We start from the raw sequence: 19,325 nt of genomic DNA on the forward strand, positions 1-19,325 counted from the left end.
AGCCTCAGAGGAGTATTTTTGAGTGCTATGCCACCCCTACGCTTGGCGATTGGCTGCCTCCATCCAACGACAACTGACAGTCCTTTTCAACACGGCCAATTAGCGAAAAAAAGGCTGTCCTGTTTAGCTTTTCTCGCCGCAGTCTATCTGCGACAGATCTTTTTAATTGTAAAGAAATGTTCAGCAGCACTCCAGGGACTTCTGTGCAGGGGTGGAATCGTATATGTCTTCCTTTTCTCATATTCCCTCGCTCTTTTGCTTCAGCTTTAGCGCCCAGTACGAGCTGTTCTCTCCATGTTTAATTCAGCAGAAGGCATGAAAGTGTTCCGCATTATCTCTCTGCTTTGCTCTGGAGGGGAAAGAAGACGACAAGATCGAAGGAGAGGGAGAAACGAGGGGATGGAGGGAAACAGAGTGAAGAGAGAGGAGGAAGAAGAGGCCTATTAGTTACTGAGCTTGGCTTTTGTTGTTAATCCAGTTAAAGCCAAGTCTCTGCCAGGCCAGCTGAGACTCCAGCAGATGTGGATGAAGTTTCCTCCTCCCAGCTCTGGTTAGAAGAGGTCTCATTGTACTCTGTAACCAATTTACTTAATGCAGTGCTGTCCTGCTTTGCCTCTTCTCCCACTGTGCTGCTCTTGCACTGTTCTGTGCTATACTTAGGAATGTAATTTGTTATGGATTTTTTTGTTTTGTCTTGTCTTGTTTTGGTCCAGGTTATTTCAGGTTTTATGTATCCATGTTCATATGAATGTCCATTCATTTCAAATGAGATTCTGCTATTTTCTTTCCTTTTCTTTGCTTTTTTTTGCCCCCACAGTGTGTAGGTTCAGGATGAAAGCACATGAACAGCTTAAAATCAATTCCTTTGCCGAGCTTTTCAGAGATCTTTGCAGTTGTAGCTGTATTCCCTGTAGAGCCGTGGTTCATGCTTGCATGACATGGACCCACAGGCCTGTGAGATGAGCTGAAGGACTCCTTCATCAACAGCAAATCAAAGTCAAGTTTGTCCTCTTGCTTCCTCTGCTTGGAGTGGCAAAGGGGACCACATACAGTAACTATTATCTTTGTGTCTGATCTACTGTTTCTGCTTCTTGTCCGCCTGCTTGCTGACTCTGATGTCAGGTGGTAACTCAGGTTGGTTTGTCCTAAGCAGGCAAGTCATTATTATTATTGATATTTGGTAGCATTTTATTACATCAAACCCATTGGTGATCCTATTATTCTCAGATTTTTTTGTACTGTAAGTCATAATTTCAGTTTCCGGAGGGGCAATGAGCTAAAAGATGCTAAATAGCTTTATGGCGTTGAGGGGAAGTGAAGAGCTGGGTGATAATTCTCTCTATCACGATAATCCATTGTTAATATTTTATATATATTTCAGCTTTATTTCTTACTTCTAACAAGCACTGCTTGTTATTTTCAAACAGTGAAGAACAGAACAGGTTGACCCTGACTGCTAGCAAAAGACTTGGTCATCTGATCTCTTAAAAATGAAATGAAATTCTGACACTAACAAGGACCCTTGATTGTTTTTGGTTTTTTTGTCCTTGTCACAGCCTCTTCTGTTTACTCAGCTCTTCAGCATGAGTGGTGCTCAGCGCTTCTTCCTGTCATCAGGGAAAAGAGTCGTCTTCTATTCAGTCATTTCAAGGTGAAAGATGAAATTTCAACTCACTTAAGGATCTTGGAACGTTTCTTTAATGAACTGGTTCTGAAGTGTCCTCTGTTTCTGCTGCTGCTGATCCAATGAAATCCAGAACTCCAGACAGCTGAGCCGTTGACTTGATTCAGAATGAATTTGGCTCTGCATCAGTTGACATAATGATGGCAGCCAAAGAGGACAGACCTTATATTTGATGGTGACCTCAACACTGATGTTTAGACATAGAAACGTGTGCTGGTCTTCTGTTCATTTCTCCACTGAAGCCTTTTTTAAAAAAAAAAAAAAAGAAATACCTCGTCTTTCTGATGAGAGGTATTGGGGCTTTTATTCCCTCCTGCCTCGATGACCCCCAGCTCTCTTTATTCCCTGCTGAATCAGAAGTCTGTTTGATGCTCCGACGTGTGCGGGAAACAGTTCGGATTTTATTTTGTGGTGCCAACAGAAGAAACTGCGTCGCCGCACTTCTGGCATTGCTTTACTAGTTTTCAACGTAATGCAGCTTGTGAATCAGAACTTTAGATCTCTAATTAATCCTAAATGTGAAATGAACACCACAGCAGGAGACCTCGTTGAGCTCGGAGTGGCCCAACGAGGCGAATCTGCACGTTGGCAACAGCACAAGGCAGACTGAGGTAACTTTGAAAGCATCACTCGATCTGTAATATGATGTGATCAAACTCAACCTGTTTTAATCCCCGGCTGTGATCCTGAAGATGTTACAGTTTGGCGTATCATGACGTGTCAGTTTTCTGTCTCAGTCCACGAAGGAATTAATTTTACCTACAGACTGACTCACAGATTTGCTGTTTTGGAGTTAAAAGATACTCCACTGATTTAGTATTGCACTAATGCAGCGCTGTTGAACTCATGATGGACGCTTTAGAAATATATATTAAATTTAATGCGGCAGAGCCAGAGATAACATCTTTTTTCAATCCTGTGTATTCTTCTTCTTCTTCTTCTTCAGAACACGGTGCCTACATTATCCATAATGCAGCTTGACTGCCAGCAGTTCCGCTGCAGATTCGGGTGTGTTATGCTCATATTGTTTAATGCATCCTGGAGCTGCGAGCCTCCAGCAGAGAGGTGGAGGGGCTACAGGAGATCTGCTTCTCCACACCCAAAAATTTCTGTCATTTTCAAATTTTAAAACAAATTTAACAGACTTTGTGCAGCTCCCTCTGAAGCTAACTAGCTTTGTTACGGTTAGTGTTTCAGCGCTGTGCTTTGATTGCTTTTCTTCCCTCTTCCTTCTACTGTATGACCTTGAAATAGCTTAGGTCCAATCATGGCTGCAACGAAAGACAATCTTGGTATTAAAATGTTGAATATTCTGTAATCGATTGGTTAGTTTAGCTTTTGTCTTCTAGCTTTTTTTGTCAAGCAACAGTCTCAAGCAGCATAAAACTCGAGCTGGAACTGGCAAACATTTGGCATTTTTGCTTGTCAAATCAACTAAAGCCTTAATAAATAGCAAATTAAACAGCCGTCTGTGACATCCTGTAAGTTAAGGCGTAAGAAAAATGTCACATAAAGCTGTGTTCCTGTTTACTGATGCTGAATTTAACTGTTGAAAAGCAAATTGGCCAAGAATAATCTATTGTGGCACACATTTCTTGACTAATCTTTACTTTGACACTCAATACTGTGGTCACAGCACAACAACGTTCAAGTTAATGATGCAGTTCATCAATGCAGCAGGCACTTTTGGCTGGCTTCCTTCTCGATGTACAGGAGCAAACAGATCAGAATGTCATGTTTAGGCCAGCTCCTTAAAAATGCATTAAGAGGCGTAAAAATGAAAGTAAACACACCCACACTCAGAGCTCCCACAGACAAACTTGACTTGACCTTTTAGCTACATAAATATGTAGCTAAACTCTGGCAGTCGGGACCCGACTGCCAGATTTTTCGCCACCCTTGAAAATCCTTGAAAGTTTCTTGAGAGATTTGGAAAATATTCAGCAAGACCTTTATGGTTTGTCCAGCTGTATAGATGACCTTGACAACACTTCAATAAAACATGTGAACCCAGTCCCCTGAGGTGCCTGAGCTCTCTGGTCCATGGACACCAACAAAACCTTGGAAAACCTTGCGTTTTTAAGACTTGTTTACAGGAGTAAACACTGGAGCTTCTTTGAATGTTTATCATATTGTACCACACAGAATGAAATATTGAGTCCTTGAATGTTATGTTCTTGGAGTTTGTGAATCTGATGTCACGTGTCAGAACCTTTGCTCTTACTCTGTTGACAACATCTTATTTTCGTTCAAAATCAGCTCCAACATCCACCACAAGAGAAACATCATCCTCTCAATGTGAGGCTTCTGGAGGAAGATTCATTTTGGCATCCATCAGGCGTGCAGTCTTATTTTTTGCCATTAATTCTCAGTGGGGGGAAAAATGGCAAAAATGGTAAATGATTATTTTTCCATGTTCTGTATTTTTCAAATCATCAATCAGCATTGTGCAGAAACAAGAGAGATGATTTGCTCTGTTTAGACGGGCTGCCATGCATTTCAGGCAGATTTCTAATTCTTCAAACACGTGAGACTGCAGAGAAACAAGTGAGGTTATCTTCCCCCACGGGCAGAGTCAGGCAGCTTCTTCTCTCTTCTTCCAATCAAAACCAGACTTTGTGATTGAATGTGAGATTACAGCATTTATAAAGGCACATGTTTTCACAGTGCAAAGCTCTGCTCTGTTGGACAGCAGCCCAGCTTCCTGCCTCGCTCGCTGCGTCTTTTGAGAGTGGAAAAAACACAAGATGAGAAGGAAAAAACTCACACTTTAATACCTTCAATATCTCATCTCTCAAAGAATCCTTCTACCCCTTACCAGAAGAGAAGACAGAAGAAGATGTTAAGGGTTTGTTTATATTGATCAAGGGGTAAAATCAAGGATTATTTCCCAAACTGAAGCCCAAATAGCATCAGAGAATGGGCACATCTCATCTGATGCTATGCACTCGACTGAAATTGGCAACAAAAGAGCCTAACAAAAAGCTCAAGGCTTCGGAAATCTCCTCAGTAAATGGTGAGATGGAGCATTTAAATGTTGAGGTGCTGTTTTAGTTATCTGTTTATTTATTTATTTACTTAGAACTTATTTTGTCTTGGGAAAATCACATGAAATTTTCCCTTGATTACCTCTGAATTACATATTCAGGCTGTGAGAGTGGTGTCATTTTGCCTGGCAAACATACAAATTACCTGCTATTTCTTTGAAACAGAAAAAGGAAGAAGAAGAAAAGGAAAAGGAAACAGTTTCCGTGGAAGTTGTGTCAAATGACAGATGTCTTGTTTTGGGCCGACTCTCCCAAAGTGCTACCTGACATTTATGTCTCATAACCCCAGATAAGCTGAAATCTGAATCCTTGTGTAGATGTCAGATTTTGTCATATTTCTTTGCTCATGTTTTCTGCTTCCTTATCAGAGGTGTGCATATCGCAGCGAGAAACCTCCATCATCATCTGGCAGGTCAGCGCAGATGACCGGCCAGATATTTGGTTGCTGCGTTATATTCCTGCCAGGGAAAAGATGGATGGCGGCGAGCGTCAGCTGCTAAATGAGCAGATCGGATGTTTGACCCGGGAAAGAAATGTATATTTCTGTGTGTGTGTGTGGGTGTTCAGCTTGTGTGGTGACGCGGGGTTTCTTGGAGCTGCTGACTCACAGTTTGTAAGCTGTGAGGCTTACAGGTCTGTTGGAGCTCAGAGCAGTTTGTGTCTGCTTTGAATTGCTCTGTGACGAAGCTAATCGCTGACGTGTGTGTTGTTAGCTGTAGTTTCATATTGATTGGGCAGAGAGGCATCAATCTCCTGACTGAGACTGAGCTCCAAACTGTGGAACTGTTCCTTTAGTTTCGTCAAGGATGAAGATGATGAAATGACTTATGATGATGAATGAATTAAATGACACTTTTGGGGAGGTTCGTCAGTCTGCTTGGGATCTCACAAAGCAGCAGGTTGATTAATATCATCTGCAAGTTTCCCTTTGTGTGTATTTGAGTTTGTATTTGTGTGTCTTTTGTATTTCAGTGTGTGAGTGTGTGAAAAGTAAAAAGTGAGTATAAAAGTCAGAGTTCTGGTTTGCTGCCAGGTTTAGGAGGAGAACTAAGACTCCCTGCGCTGTTCTCCTCTGCAGGATTGGAGTCACTTTAGGCTGTCTTAGGGTTTGGAGTGTGTGTGCTACTGTGTGTTTTGCTGTTTATGTTTATGTGTAGAAGTGGGTTGAAGTGTGTTTACTTTGTTCGCTGGAGGCTGCAGGTCTCACAGCTGAGGAGATATGAGCTTGTATCTGTGCAGCACAAACTTAAACGCTGTTTTACTTTGGGCAACAGACTTGACGGCTGAACGGGTTTTGTTGCAAACTCAAAGTGTGAGTCGAGAATCTGCAGATGTGTTTTCACTTCCTTGCACTTCTCAGAGCATTAGGGATGACATTACGCATCAGCACTTTATCATGATTACACACACACACACACACACACGTATCATGTTTGCATGTGTTCACGTCTCCTGCAGTGATTTTATGCACAGCCACCCTGTGACAACAAAGACGAGAGCGGGAAAAAGCCGCAAATACGCACCAACACTGAAACTCACAAAGATATTACTGTCACCGCAGGAGACAGATTGCTGCTCATCTCGACTTTTTCTCGCTGGCTCACATTTCTTAACATGGCTCTTATCTGTCAAAGTTGATCTTCCTGGAGATGCAGTTAAAGATCAGATGAGCGTTGTTATCTTTTCAAGACATTTGAATTCCATTTGGATCCGTTTTTCCGCCTTTGGCCAAAAGAAGAAGAAGACTTCTAATCTCTCCTCTTTTAAAGTGTGCTATCTGAGATATCAGAAAGCCCTGTAGAACAAGATTATCTGAACTGATCTGCAGCACTTATTGATCAGTCCCAGTGACGCTGCACTTTCTTTTTCTTTATGCCTTTCACAAGTCAGTTTTTGTTCTCAGTTTTCATTATTTTTCAAACACAACCCACTCACCCTATCAGCTCCTCCGCCATGGTTTTTCACTGCATTTGACCTCCAGCGACAACGGAAAATAAAGGTTTTGCAAGGTATGTTTTTTTTCATGTTAATAACAAATGGTTGCTAGCCTTTGTAAGAGACAGGTTCAGTCAATAAATGACTTCGCCGATAGAAGTCGGGCTAAAATAATCGACAATATTATATAGAATTTCAGAGATACAACATTTCTTCAGGTGCTGTATTGTCATTCAGGCTCTTCACTCGACTTGTAGATTTGGAATTCAGAATCCACAGAGGTTCAGGCTGCAGTCGGTGATACTGAGCACCTGTTAACACTGAGCACACTGTGGATATGTTGAAATTTCTTCACATTTAAACATTTTATGTTGTGACGACACTGTTGGAGTCTGTGCAAGGAGAAAGTCTGTGAGGTAAAGTGTGGTGTCCTGATTTAAACTCAGTGCCTCTAGTGTTGACGATACAGGCTGGCTAACGAACTGTCCCACTTCATACCTGCAGAGAGAACATTTTCAGAAACACGCAAAAAAAGTGCTGCAGAAAAAGCAGTAGACTGAATTAACAGTAAGCGAAAGCAGGAGATTTACAGTCCAGCTCAGCCTGATTTATTGTGTGGCTTCATGAAGGTGGATAAATTCTGTTCAGGATGGAGGATTTGGAGAATATACGATATCAGGTTTTACAGGGAAACGTTACTGAAGGAGATGAATTCCTGTCTGTTTCTGGTCTCTTTGAATGAGACGTTGGATCGTGGACTGTGAAACCTGTTGTCCACCTGTTGACCTTTGACTCCTCACTGTCAGTTAATTCAAACGACAACTGATGAGCAAATGCAAGTTTATTTCACCATTTTGATATTTGGTTGGTGTTGGATGAGGAACTGAAATGCCAGATAAGAAAAAAGGACCTGCTCCTACCTTGACCTCCATGCAACACCGAGTGTGTTCAGAGCTGTCAGGGTGTTGTCAGATTAATATTCACAGTCTGAGGACGTGCATGTCTTACCTGAAATGTGGTGATTACGGGAATTTCAACAGAATCTGAGTTTTCAGCCACTCCTGGTGGATGAAGGCGTTTAACGTGCGGTCGCATGTGGCAGCAGACATGGTTTCTCAAGGTTTCTCATTGTATACGACATAGCACAGAGCAGCGTTTCATGTATTTATAAGTTACTGCAACAGCTGCAACAACAGTAACGCTCATTTCCTGATGATCAACTATTTCTGTGTGTGCGGCACAATGAAGCCAATTGGATGGCTGTAAAAATAGCAAGCCCTCGGCTGTCTCTTCTCTCGCCCTCTCTCTGTAGCCGGACTAAAGCGAACAGCAGAAAATAATTGAAAAAGTTTTCAATTAATAAGCGCACCCCCCCCAATCTGCAGCCGCGGCCTTCATTGCCGTCTCGTGGTTCCACACTCTGCCGAAATCCATCGACTCAAATCGCACTTTCCATTTCACCGCCAGCTGTTTCATTCTCTTCAGGTCCCTCCTGTATTCTGCTCAGTTCTGTGGACAGAAAGAGGAGAAAAAAAACAACAAAGGGAAATGAATGAATAAAGGGAAAAAGGATGATCTACATTAAACATAATTGCTGCCATTTTACATTTCATCAAGTCTTCTCCGGGTGGTTATTGTGTGAGAATGGCTGTCCTACTTTCCTCATTTCTTCTCCTTTTTTCCAGCTAAATCAAGAAAATAATCAAGTTTTGCCTTCTTGGTCTGAAGGGAGTCGACTGTGTTTGCATATCTTGATTGTGTTGATATGTCAGTTTCTGATAGGAGGATTTTCATCATTTATACTTGCAGTTTAACAGCTTTCAACTCTAACTCTTCATGCAAAGAAAAAACAGGGATGGTTTGGAGGAGCAGTTGTTAAAGCCTTTATGACTGTTGAGTCACTGTTTTATGTAGATATGAAGTAGCAAAACTGACATTTCTGTGAATGTGAAGTGTGTCTTTGTGTATTCAAGCTTCATGACTCAGGGCGTAATTGCTGCTGTTGCAGAGCTGATTGAGTAAGAATCCGACACTTTGTTCACCAAGTACAATAAATGTACAGAAATATGTATTGGTGCAGGTCCTCGGAGGAGTAATGCCCTCTGTAAAACCCATTCCCTGAATTCATTATGTTAGTCATTATCTCATACACTTGTAATTTGCCAATTTGATCAAGTCTCTCCAGAGGCGGGAAGCTGAAATCTTTTGGTGAAATCTCCTCAGACAAATCCAGAGCTGCTCACCAAACAGCTACTGACATGAGATGATTTCCACACCAGAAAGCCCCACGATATTCAGTTTATGTTGTGTTTGTGCAACATCGTTGCCGTTAAACATTCATTGCTGTGCTGCAGATCCCGTGAATCACCTGTCAGGCCGACGTTGTGGGCAGTGCTGTGACGTCTTTTTTCTGTCAGTGAAGTTCTGCATCGTGTAAGTTGCTGCTCGTTTCCCTGTTCACTGGTAAAATGTTCAGAAGCTGGAAGTGACTACTGACTGCATAGACAAATCGCCTGTCAGTCATTTGTAGAGGCAGTTTATTTTGTTTTATTTAATGTGCTATCTTGTTATAGCATTAAAAAGAGCTCATTAAAAGAAGATTTTCCCTCTCCAGCCAGAGAATGAGCAATGTGCTGTCATGTATTAAACCGCTGAACCGCCTAACATCATTACTGCCATGTGCGTTGAGTTACATTGTGCTATCATTTGCACAACTTCGTAAAGTTTGAACTTTAAGACCTCACATACGATATCATCAGTATAGTGGTTCACTTTAATTCTCTCGTCCGACCTTGATTTTCTCCACTGCAGTCAGAAAAGCTGAGTCACTCCCGTTTTTACAGGCTTAAAACTTATCTCGGAAAAACACCTTGTGTTAGCGTCTCCTACTCACTCACACGTTCTCTTATCTGCTGGCAATAAGAAAATCCCTCTCCCTTTCTCTTTTGAGGGTGTTTTGTTTATGTTTCTGTTGTTTAGCACCTCTACACCATCATGATGCCTTTGACCCGGCGCTCATTACTGCTGGATCCTTGTTGAGGCGTATTCACCTGTTTCTGTCTGTGGAAAATATGCAGATAAAACACAATGTTAACCCTAAACAAGTGGGAGTAAAAGACAAATACACTTAAATGACCATGGAAGTTCAATTATCAACAGTTAGTTTGAGGATACAGGACAAATACGTCTCTCTGCAGTGGAGTTGGGTTATTTTTATTAAGATGTTGCTTGAAGAGTTGAACATCTAAAGTGAAAACCTCCATCTGAAGAAAATAAATAAGGATTCCTTCTCTGACAAGGTGATTGCTGGCATGCAAGGAAAAGACATTTTGCTGAAGTTATGACCCTTCCTAAAATATTCATGTGGAGAGAATAATGTTGTCTAATAAATTTTGGGTGGCATCATATTTTTAGGTTAGTGTGTGTGCTGTTTCAGACATGAAGGTGTTTCTGCACAGGCTGACGGTCAACAGCTGAACACTTGTGAACCAACCTCTGACAATGAAGACGTGGCACAACAATCACTTCGTCCAAGGATGATCTCCAGCCATCGCAAAACACCACCCACTTCCTGCTTGGTGCTAATCATTAGCGGATGTTAGCATGCTAACACCCTCAGATAAGATGCTGAACATGTGAACATTTTTGAACATTTATCACAAAAATCACTGATGACAGCCTCACAGACGCGTTGTCATGGCTGTCAATGGGGTTCTTTACCCCGTTAAAAGACTGGCTGTGCCTGTAGGTGATGGATTTTATTTACTCGATCTTTTTGGCACTCATGTGTACTACTTGAAACAGATTGTAGATAAAAAGAAACGCAAGCAACTTGTTTTAACATTACATTAATTTAGCAGACTCTCTGATCCAAAGTGACTTAAAGCCACAGGCCGATTGGCTGCAGCAGAGCGCAGTGGACCAGTTGGAGTGTTATGTTTAACCACGTCCAGGATGTTGAAGGGCCTCGGCCTTTGACAACATGATAGGCAAGTACCAATGTCTCGAATCGGACTCGAGCAGCCACAGAGAACTTGTCTAGGCTGAAGATCTGTCAGACTGCTGAGTTGTGGATGAGCTGCAGAGGTCAAACGGCACTCAGAACATAAACGTCTTGTTTCTACAGCTCTATACTACAATAGATGGTTTGACATGGCAGATTCCTCTTTTTAACACGAAATACTTGCGATACATTTTGACCTGGCTGTGTTGTATTTATGGATGCGTCACCCTGTTTATTTTAAGGCTCTTCGGGTTAAGGAGGCTGTGCTGCCAGACGCTCTCCTTATCATCGCACAGGCTCAGACCTCAAAGCTGAGCTCTCCGTTGCCATCTGCACTGAAGATGCTTCTACTGCGTCTCCACCGCTTGTCTCAAGCCACCTCCTTTCTGTCTCTGTCTTCCCCCCTCATTATTCCCACTTTCATACCTCTCTCTCTCTTTTTTCAAGCACAAACCAGAACTCGTTATCTTTCATGCCACCCAGCACACCTCCTCGCTCACGCTAACGAGAACGACATTCCTGAGCTATTTCTCTCTTCCTTCATGTCTTAGATTTCATCACTCGTTCCGTCTCTTCTTCTGTTCTGTGGATAAAAGAGAGCTCTGGTCTCTGTCTGCGGGGGTTTAAATGTCTCTTTTGATTTCGGCTCAAGGAAGAAATTATTCCAGGAAAGCAGTCGGACAGCTCCCATCTGTAACAAGATGTTATCAGAAGAGGAAAAATAAAGCGGTAAACGTGTGAGACAATTATTGAAAACTTTGTCCACTGGGCGAGTGTCAGTCGCAGTTATTTTTAAGTCAGAAACTGTGTTGTTTCTTATCTTTAAGCAACCAAGTAAAGTTCTAAAAATCCCCAGTATTCCCACCTCACTCCTACAAACATGTAGGAGTGAGGTATAAATATGTTAATATCTATAATGTTAATATATATAATATATATAATCTTGGACAAGCTCCAGTGGTCACTGACACGGTCTTGTGGTCTCATCATTGACGCACTCTGTCTGTTGTGGACGTCTGCAGATGCAGGTAGGGACAGACGCTGTATCGGCTTTGTCCAGTTTTCTGGTGGCTTTTGATTTTCCACTTTCCTTATCTGGTATTTTCGGCCATGTTGAGACATGTTTCATTTGTCTCACACTACAATAGTTAGGAAGGAACTCATTCATACGCAAACTGGGTAAATGTGGTTGTTTGTATCATTGGAGACGGTGAAGGTGAGGTTTGTTTGTCCGAGGTGTATGAAGGTAAGACAAAGGCAGGGTGCAGTCTCATCATCAGTGGCATCAACTGCATCATGACCACTGTTTCTGCTGACTATAAAAGGCCTGGTGCTTAAGTCAAAACACAACTGTGCTAAGTATGATGGACTTTTGTTTTGTCCTCTTGATAACACAGGACTGTAAATCAATATGACACCCATAGACTCTTAGGATATGGATTTGCTTTTCCAACAAAGGACACTTCATTTTCTCGTGGAAGAGAAATAGTGTTGCTCTCGCAAACAACAACTGTATTCAGCGACTGAAATGAAGAGCCCACAAACATGCCTGGTGAGTGCACCAATTTCCCCTTCGTGCTCAAAGGGATAATCACTGTAATCCTTCTGCTCTTCTCTCCAGGTTGTTTTCATTTCTTGCTTGAAAGAAAGAAAACCTCTCATTTATTCTGCTAAACATTTGACTTTTTAGATTAGATTCAACACTATTATTACAGGGATTTTCTGTGTTTCTGTCACTGGGGCTAATTATTGCCTCCCACATGGAAGTCATGCGTTCAGTGTGGTTTGTTGTTTTGTTTGTCTCTTTGTCAGCAGGGATACAGAAAAACTACTGACTCGATTTTCATCAAAGTTGTTTGAAAGTTTGTCGCATGCATGAGGATGCAGTTGGTCAGCGCTGGTCACATGTGCTACACAGTAAATGAAGAGATGGAGGAGCGTTAAAGACTACAAAGCAGCAAATCTGAGAAATGAAACACTGTTTTCTGATTGTTTTACGGTGGTTAAGTTGATAGATAATCAATAAAAAGCCCAGACCTCCACACAACCCTGCAGGAAGCAGGAGTCACACTGCCAGATTTGGTCCGACCGCACACACCTGGCAGAAAAATACGTGGAAAAACAACACAGAAAAATTACAAGAAGAAGAAAACAGACGCACGATCTCTGTACACACCATCACACTCAAAGCAAATTTTACTGGAGTAAGTTGGCACCATTTGTAAGTCCAGCATAATATTCCTTATAATATACCTTCATTGTTAGATGTATATTGAGTTGGGATCATTATTATTACTGCTGTTGTTATTATTACTTATTGAAACCATTTTGTCTTTCTTAAATCTTGCACAGGCTATTTTTTTTAATCAGCCATGAACATTACTGCACCAACAGCAGGCAGGTGTTTTAATGTCGCAGTTTGGACAAAACAAACTAATTGCGATGGCAGTCAGATTATTAAAACGCAGCCTGTCTGCTTTCATACCTGACAGACACAGAGCCACGTCTCCTTTGGAATCCTTTCTGTCGAGGGCCAAACGCAGGTCCAAATATCCACTTGTTTGTATTAGCCCACTTTTGGCCGGTCACCTCAGAAGTTGTCAGTCTGTCTGTGGTATGACAGATTGTTTATTTTTTACTTGGCTTGTCATTTGGCTCGTGCACAACCAAAGCAGTCAGCTGAGAGTGTCTGAGAGCTGCTGAGTGGAGTGTTTGTCCTGTCTGGATCAGGTAATCCAGTCCATCTCTGTGTCTCAACCACCTAAGAATGTAAAATGTAAATTCTGTGGTTCATTTTCACAAAACAAAGAAGCTATTTGGTTTTAATTAAAGAGTTTGATGGGTAGGTTTGAGGTGAAACGACCTCCTCGAGCTGCAGCAGGCTTCACTCAGTTCAATCTAAATATGCATATTTACTGAGTACCACAGACGCCTCCGCCACAGCTGTCACCGCCTGAGCAGCCCGACGAAGGCTTTCTGTATCGATCAATCATTCTCCTCACTGCAGAGGCGTGTGATTTCATTGTTTTTCTTTCTCTTCTCCTTTTTTCCCCTCATTTTATAGCTTTCTTCTTTGCCCCAGTCACATTATTTTTGTATTTGTGTATTATTAAAGTGGGATGGATTTATAAAGAAATTGGTTCTGAGTTTATAGTACGAACTTTGATGGTGTGAGTGGCACTGATGTGACAGTAAACAATAGGAAATTGGGTTTTGAAGTAAGACACCAGGGGATTTGACGCATGGTGGGAAACGGTGGCAAAGCTTCGCAGAAGGAATGACGGAGATTTCAATCTAAATGAAGGCCGCAGCGGCGACAAACCTGCGCTGTGCAGATCACCACATCCTGGAGCGTTTCAGCTGTATATTTTCCTTGTATTTGTGATCCTGCAAGGTCAAACTCTGCTTGAAACCAGCGCTTAATGTTCAATTTTTCCACTTTCATTTTCCTTTGAGTAGCTTGAAGGTTGTAAAAATGAACTTACTGTGTGGCAGCTGTTGCAGTTTGCCATGTTAGCAGGAGAAACATGACAGCTGAGTTGATCTCATCCCCATTTGACGGTTTCTCTCTTTCCACTTTTCTGCCCACTTAATCCCATACACGAATCTTTTATTGGTTTGGCTTTCCAAACAGAGAAACAACCAACAACTCCAGCAATCAACATCAGATCGATTCAGTGGTCTTGAAAATCAGTGTATTTACTATTTTTTGTGAAAGTTAAGGATCTCCATTAGAATTAAAAATAAACTCCAGTTGATTGCAGCAATGTTTGGCTGCACCGCATGAGTTTGTAAAGTGATGTGATAATTAGGGTTTAAGATGTTAAGGAGGTGTAAAAAGAAGCAGTGAACTGGAGAAACTGTTAAAGTGAACTTAATGGCTAAGTTGTCCATTATTAATTAAAGTTTTTACAGTCTGTATTTAGGTAAAAGTACCAATCCAGCAAAAATACTCAAAAAATACTCCCACGAGTTAGTCCAAATTCTGCATGTAGAAAGTAAAAGTACACAGTTTGCAGAAAAAATGGTGACTGTGCATGCAGGTATGAGAGAAAAAAAAACAGTTCAGCTTCACAAATTTGGATTAATGTTTTGGCTTTTTCTCTAATCTTTGCTCTTTTTTGTGAGGTATTGGATAAATGTTCCTGTGGGAGTTCTGCAGGAACGATCACAGCTCTTAACCAGGGTTGTGACACGAGACCCCTGCTCAACACTGCTGCTATTTTACATGCTTATCATATGTGATTTTTATGTAAATGCAGTGGAGTAGATGTACATTTCACTCTGAATTGTAGCGCAATCAGTATAGAGTGGCATAAAATAGAGACACAAATTGTCCTTAAGTACAGTCCTTGAGTTGATGTACTTTTCACTACCATTGGTGTTAAAGAAACACAAAGAAGACTTTTTATCCTAAGTGTGGAGTCCTGCTGGTCTAAATGCTGCTTTTTAAAGCTGATATTCTCTGATGTCAAAGTCTAAACTTTGACTAAACTTGTAATACGCTGAACTGCATTTTTAACATAAATTTCTGGTTTTCTGTGCTGAGTCTGGTTCATGACCCTTTGTTTGCTGACAGTCTCCAAAATCCCATGAAAATGAGTCAGTGTGCATCGATGAGTTGAATAATGAGCATTCTTCATTTCTGAAAGGCTTACCTTTCTGTATGCACATCTTCGATCCATCAGTAACACGCAGGACGGTATAATCCTCTAATCTCTCCCATTCCTCGCCGTTACACCAGCCAAATATTTTCTGTGATCTTCCCTTCTTACTCAGTTTTATTTCCGCGCTGTGGGATTTTTTTTTTTCTGAGTTTTAACAATTTAGTTCATGTTGTTGCGGCTGTGGTTTTGATGTATCTGTGGCTTTGACATATGAAAGCTGTTGGGTCTTTTCCCACATGGATACACACTCGACAAACACCTGAGGGTATGCTGAAATCTTCTGCGCAGTTTAGGAAATTATTTCAACACAAAGCTTTCACTTCAGTTTTAATCCTGCCATTGTTATCTTGTCACGCTCGTAAACAGTCCTTTAGCTCTGCTAAAACGGTCTGCCATTATCCTTAAAAAACATCTTTTTTCTGCCTCTCACAGTTAATAACTGTCCTTGCAGGTGCCACTTTGTTTCACCTCGTGTTTTGTCCTCTGATCATATTCTTCGACTTGCAAGGAATATAGATGTCATTTTCAGGGAGTAGTGGACAGTTTTTCAAATGGTGAAAGCTGCTTTTTGCATTCATCAGTCTGTCAGAGTTTCAGTTGCTCTCTTCTGTATATTAATGTTTTCAGCGCTGCAAACCTCCATTAACTTGTCTTCACGGATCAGTTAAAGTGTATCCAGGTACCGTAAACAAAGACGTACAGATAATTGCAAAAAGTTTACAGACCGTTATAAATGGAAAACAGTCCCTTTCGATATCACTTACATTACAGTAACACTCAAACTTATTACCACCAATTTGCTACGGCTAATTGTGGCTTTCACGTGTCACAGAAAAAGAATAACAATCCAATATATGCAGCTGTGTGTGTGTGTGTGTGTGTGTGTGTCTTCACAAGAGGAAATATTAAATTAAATTGAGCATTATTAAACCACTATTAGCATGAGTCTGCAGCCTTGCGATTGGTCTTTTTAAACTCCATAACATCCCCAAACTGACCACATTGTATACTAATTTCAGCCAATAGGAACACCTTTTCTTTCAAATGATCTGTGATTGGCCAGTTCCTCTTATTACACCTTTTCTCTGAGACAATTTGAGTCCAGCTTTTACTCCTTGACTTTATTGCATCCATCTTACATTGTGGACTGCGTCCCATCATTACAACACAATCCGTGATAATCCCTCTTCTGTGCAGCCAGACTTTGTAAGCAGTTCCACACACACACACACACACACACACACAAACTCATTAAGGCTCCAGAATTCAAATCAACGGCTTCAGACAAGCCTGAGGCAGCCCTGCTCTTTCGTTAATAAGTTAATTATGAGAAATGGTTATCAGAGTCAAAACAGAATTGATATCATTTTTTTTCCCTCCGTTCAGACTGAATCTGAGATGCACCTCACACACACAACAGGTGTCTATCTTATTACCAGAGTGAAGAAGAAGAGGAGGAGGAGGAAGGTCATGTGGATGGTTCGCCGACATGCAGAGTTGAAAAGCCTGCTAATTTACAGCTCTAACTGTTGTTTTTCTTACAACTGAAAATGATATAACAAGATTTCACATAAGACTTCATTACCATGACAACACATCTGATTGGATTGAAAAAATTAAAAAAAAAAAGAAAGTCGTTATAAAACAAAAACTTCTGACATCAGTACACACACACACACACTAGCAGCAAACACCATAATAAACGTAATGAGCACATTAACATGCACCCCAATAATCTTTTTTCTGTAGAGACTCTAATCATGTAAACACAGTTTAATTAGACTAATTTAGTCATGTAATGATAACTGAATAATAATACCACAAAGAGAGAAATCAGAAGTTAGTGTCACATGATCAACACACGTTTCCTGTCCAGTGGTTTCAGTTGTGGCTCATCACAAGCACAAATGAGGCATCGTGTCAGCTGTGGACCTTTACACAATCACTAAAGTTCAATAAAAACACAGAAAAACAAAATAACAAGAAGGTTTGTTGGTTGTTGATTGTTACCTTCAGTGACATTGCAGGTGTGTGTGCTGCAGTTGTGTGACTCTGATGTTAAGCCTTGCTGTGATACCGGCTGCCCTTTGAATATTCAACGTTGTCAGTCAGCCCCGTTTGTGTGGGCGTCGCCTGTTTAACTCGTCAGTAAACATATAGAAAATCGAGTTTCAATGATTACATTATCTCCGCTGAACATCCACAGTGCTGTCAAGTGTTTGGCAGAGTTCCACAGACATGTTAAAACCCTCGTCTGTGATTCGCTTAGCAAACAAGCGGAACAAAGCAGAATATAAACAGTCTCTCCTTCCCGCATGAAAAATAAAAACTTGCAGATGTCCGACTCGTCAGCAGAGGCTTAACTCGAAGACGAGGTTACTCGAGGTCTGCAGCTTTCAGCAGCCACAGGTCCTTTCCCTCTCTGAGGCTGCGCCGTTGTCAGCTTCATTTTAGCTCCGCTCGCACAATAAAAGGCCAATTACCTTCATAGCAGAAAACAAACAAAGGAGGAATCCACGTGAGAAACAGCTAAGCCCCCCAGGAGCCTCCACTGGAGAGGTCGAAATCTTAGCGTTTCTGCTCATTTTACTCAGCTGCTTCATCGTCCAGTCTGAGCTGTTGTTCGTGGAGACACTGAAGTCAAAGCGACAACAGAAGACTACAGCTGAAGTGTGGGCGTAGTGCAGGATGGTCTGCACGTGTTAAGTGTTAGCAAACACTCCGCGTGCTCGTGTCTCTGAACCCTTTGAACCTGAGCTGCAGCGATGGAGGACAGGACGAGCAGAGGCGAGGAGAAGGCGAGTGGGAAAAAGAATGTCACAAACTGTTTTACGCTGTGAACCGCGAGCGTGAATTTAGCTGCCATGTCACTGTGCCTTCAGGGCACCTAATTCACTGTGAGGATGTCACACGAGCACGTTTGTGTCTCCATCTGGTCCCCCCCCAGATATTTTGCTGATTACAAAGAGGTGGGATGTAGGCGTTAAGTGTCTTTCAAAATGATGTGTTAATAAGCTGTGGGCTTTTACCAAACCTGTGCGTTTTGCTTCATGTGACTGGGCCACCTTTTCCTTTTTTATTCTCCTGTTCTTTTGGGCCTCCTTCTTCACTATCTGACCTCATTTTTTACTTGGTATTTACAACATGTCATTGTCTGCACTCTCCTCAGATGTGCTTTTGTACAGTGCTGCAGATTGACAAGTAAATGCTGCTTTTCAAATACAAGAGGGGTTCGGATAATAAGTGGCAGGATGTGGAGAGGAGGAAGAAGGAGAAGTCACAAGAAGTCCTTGTTTTCTGTGCTGACATGGTGGATTCCTCCTAATTTTTATTTCCACCGAAGCTGTTGTTCTAAATTAGTTTTATTTTCACTGTTATTTTCACTTTTTCTAGCCGATTTTCTCATGTTGTTGGTTTCTTGCTGTTAAGCTCCCGGTGGTGATCATCAACACTTCCTGTAGATGTTTCACAGTAGATTGCTTCCAGGGCTTGAAGAAGATCACGCTCCCTGCACTGCTCAGAGTGTTTTAATGTGAAGCAGATGGGGGACGTGTTCAGTGTGTACTAACAACAGCAAATGAACGCACTGAAGACGAGCAGATCAGGCAACAGACAGACTGTCAAATCAAAGTTATCACGGTTACCTTTTCAGGTCTCACACGACCAGCTGTGATCATACAGCCAGTCTTGAGATGTCCAGTAAAGCAAATCTCTCTCAGTTCTGAAATCCGTCCCATATGGTGTGAGTGTGTCATACAACACAGACACTAAACCTAAGCTGAGCTCAGACTACAGAAGTTTTAGGTCCATTTACTGGAAATTTTTCCACCCCTTCTGACATGTGCAGGAGAAATCAGGGACCTCAGTCGGTGCTGCAGTTCAGCCCAGATTATCTGATAATGTGAAGGGTTTGTACATCCAGTCTCCTGAATGCCCCCAGAATCATAAGGTCAACCCCGACGACTGGATGATGACAACAGTGCGTCCTG

At 41.7% G+C, this 19,325-nt stretch overlaps 1 protein-coding gene across 2 annotated transcripts in view; it reads left to right on the top strand.

Annotated features, from left to right (window-relative positions):
• pvrl2l (PVR cell adhesion molecule related 2 like) overlaps positions 1–19,325 on the top strand; it is a 238,994-nt gene that overhangs the window by 150,031 nt on the left and 69,638 nt on the right. Inside the window, exon 7 of one of the 2 annotated variants that reach the window (XM_046417117.1) lies at positions 1,557–1,932. The exons of the other annotated variant lie outside the window; for it this stretch is intronic. Coding sequence (XP_046273073.1) covers positions 1,557–1,750 — 194 coding nt within the window. The 3' untranslated portion in view covers positions 1,751–1,932. Of the gene's footprint in view, positions 1–1,556; positions 1,933–19,325 lie in introns of those variants that run through there. 2 annotated transcript variants of the gene reach the window in all.

This window comes from Scatophagus argus, chromosome 17, assembly GCF_020382885.2.
Source record: "Scatophagus argus isolate fScaArg1 chromosome 17, fScaArg1.pri, whole genome shotgun sequence".
NCBI lineage: Eukaryota > Metazoa > Chordata > Actinopteri > Scatophagidae > Scatophagus > Scatophagus argus.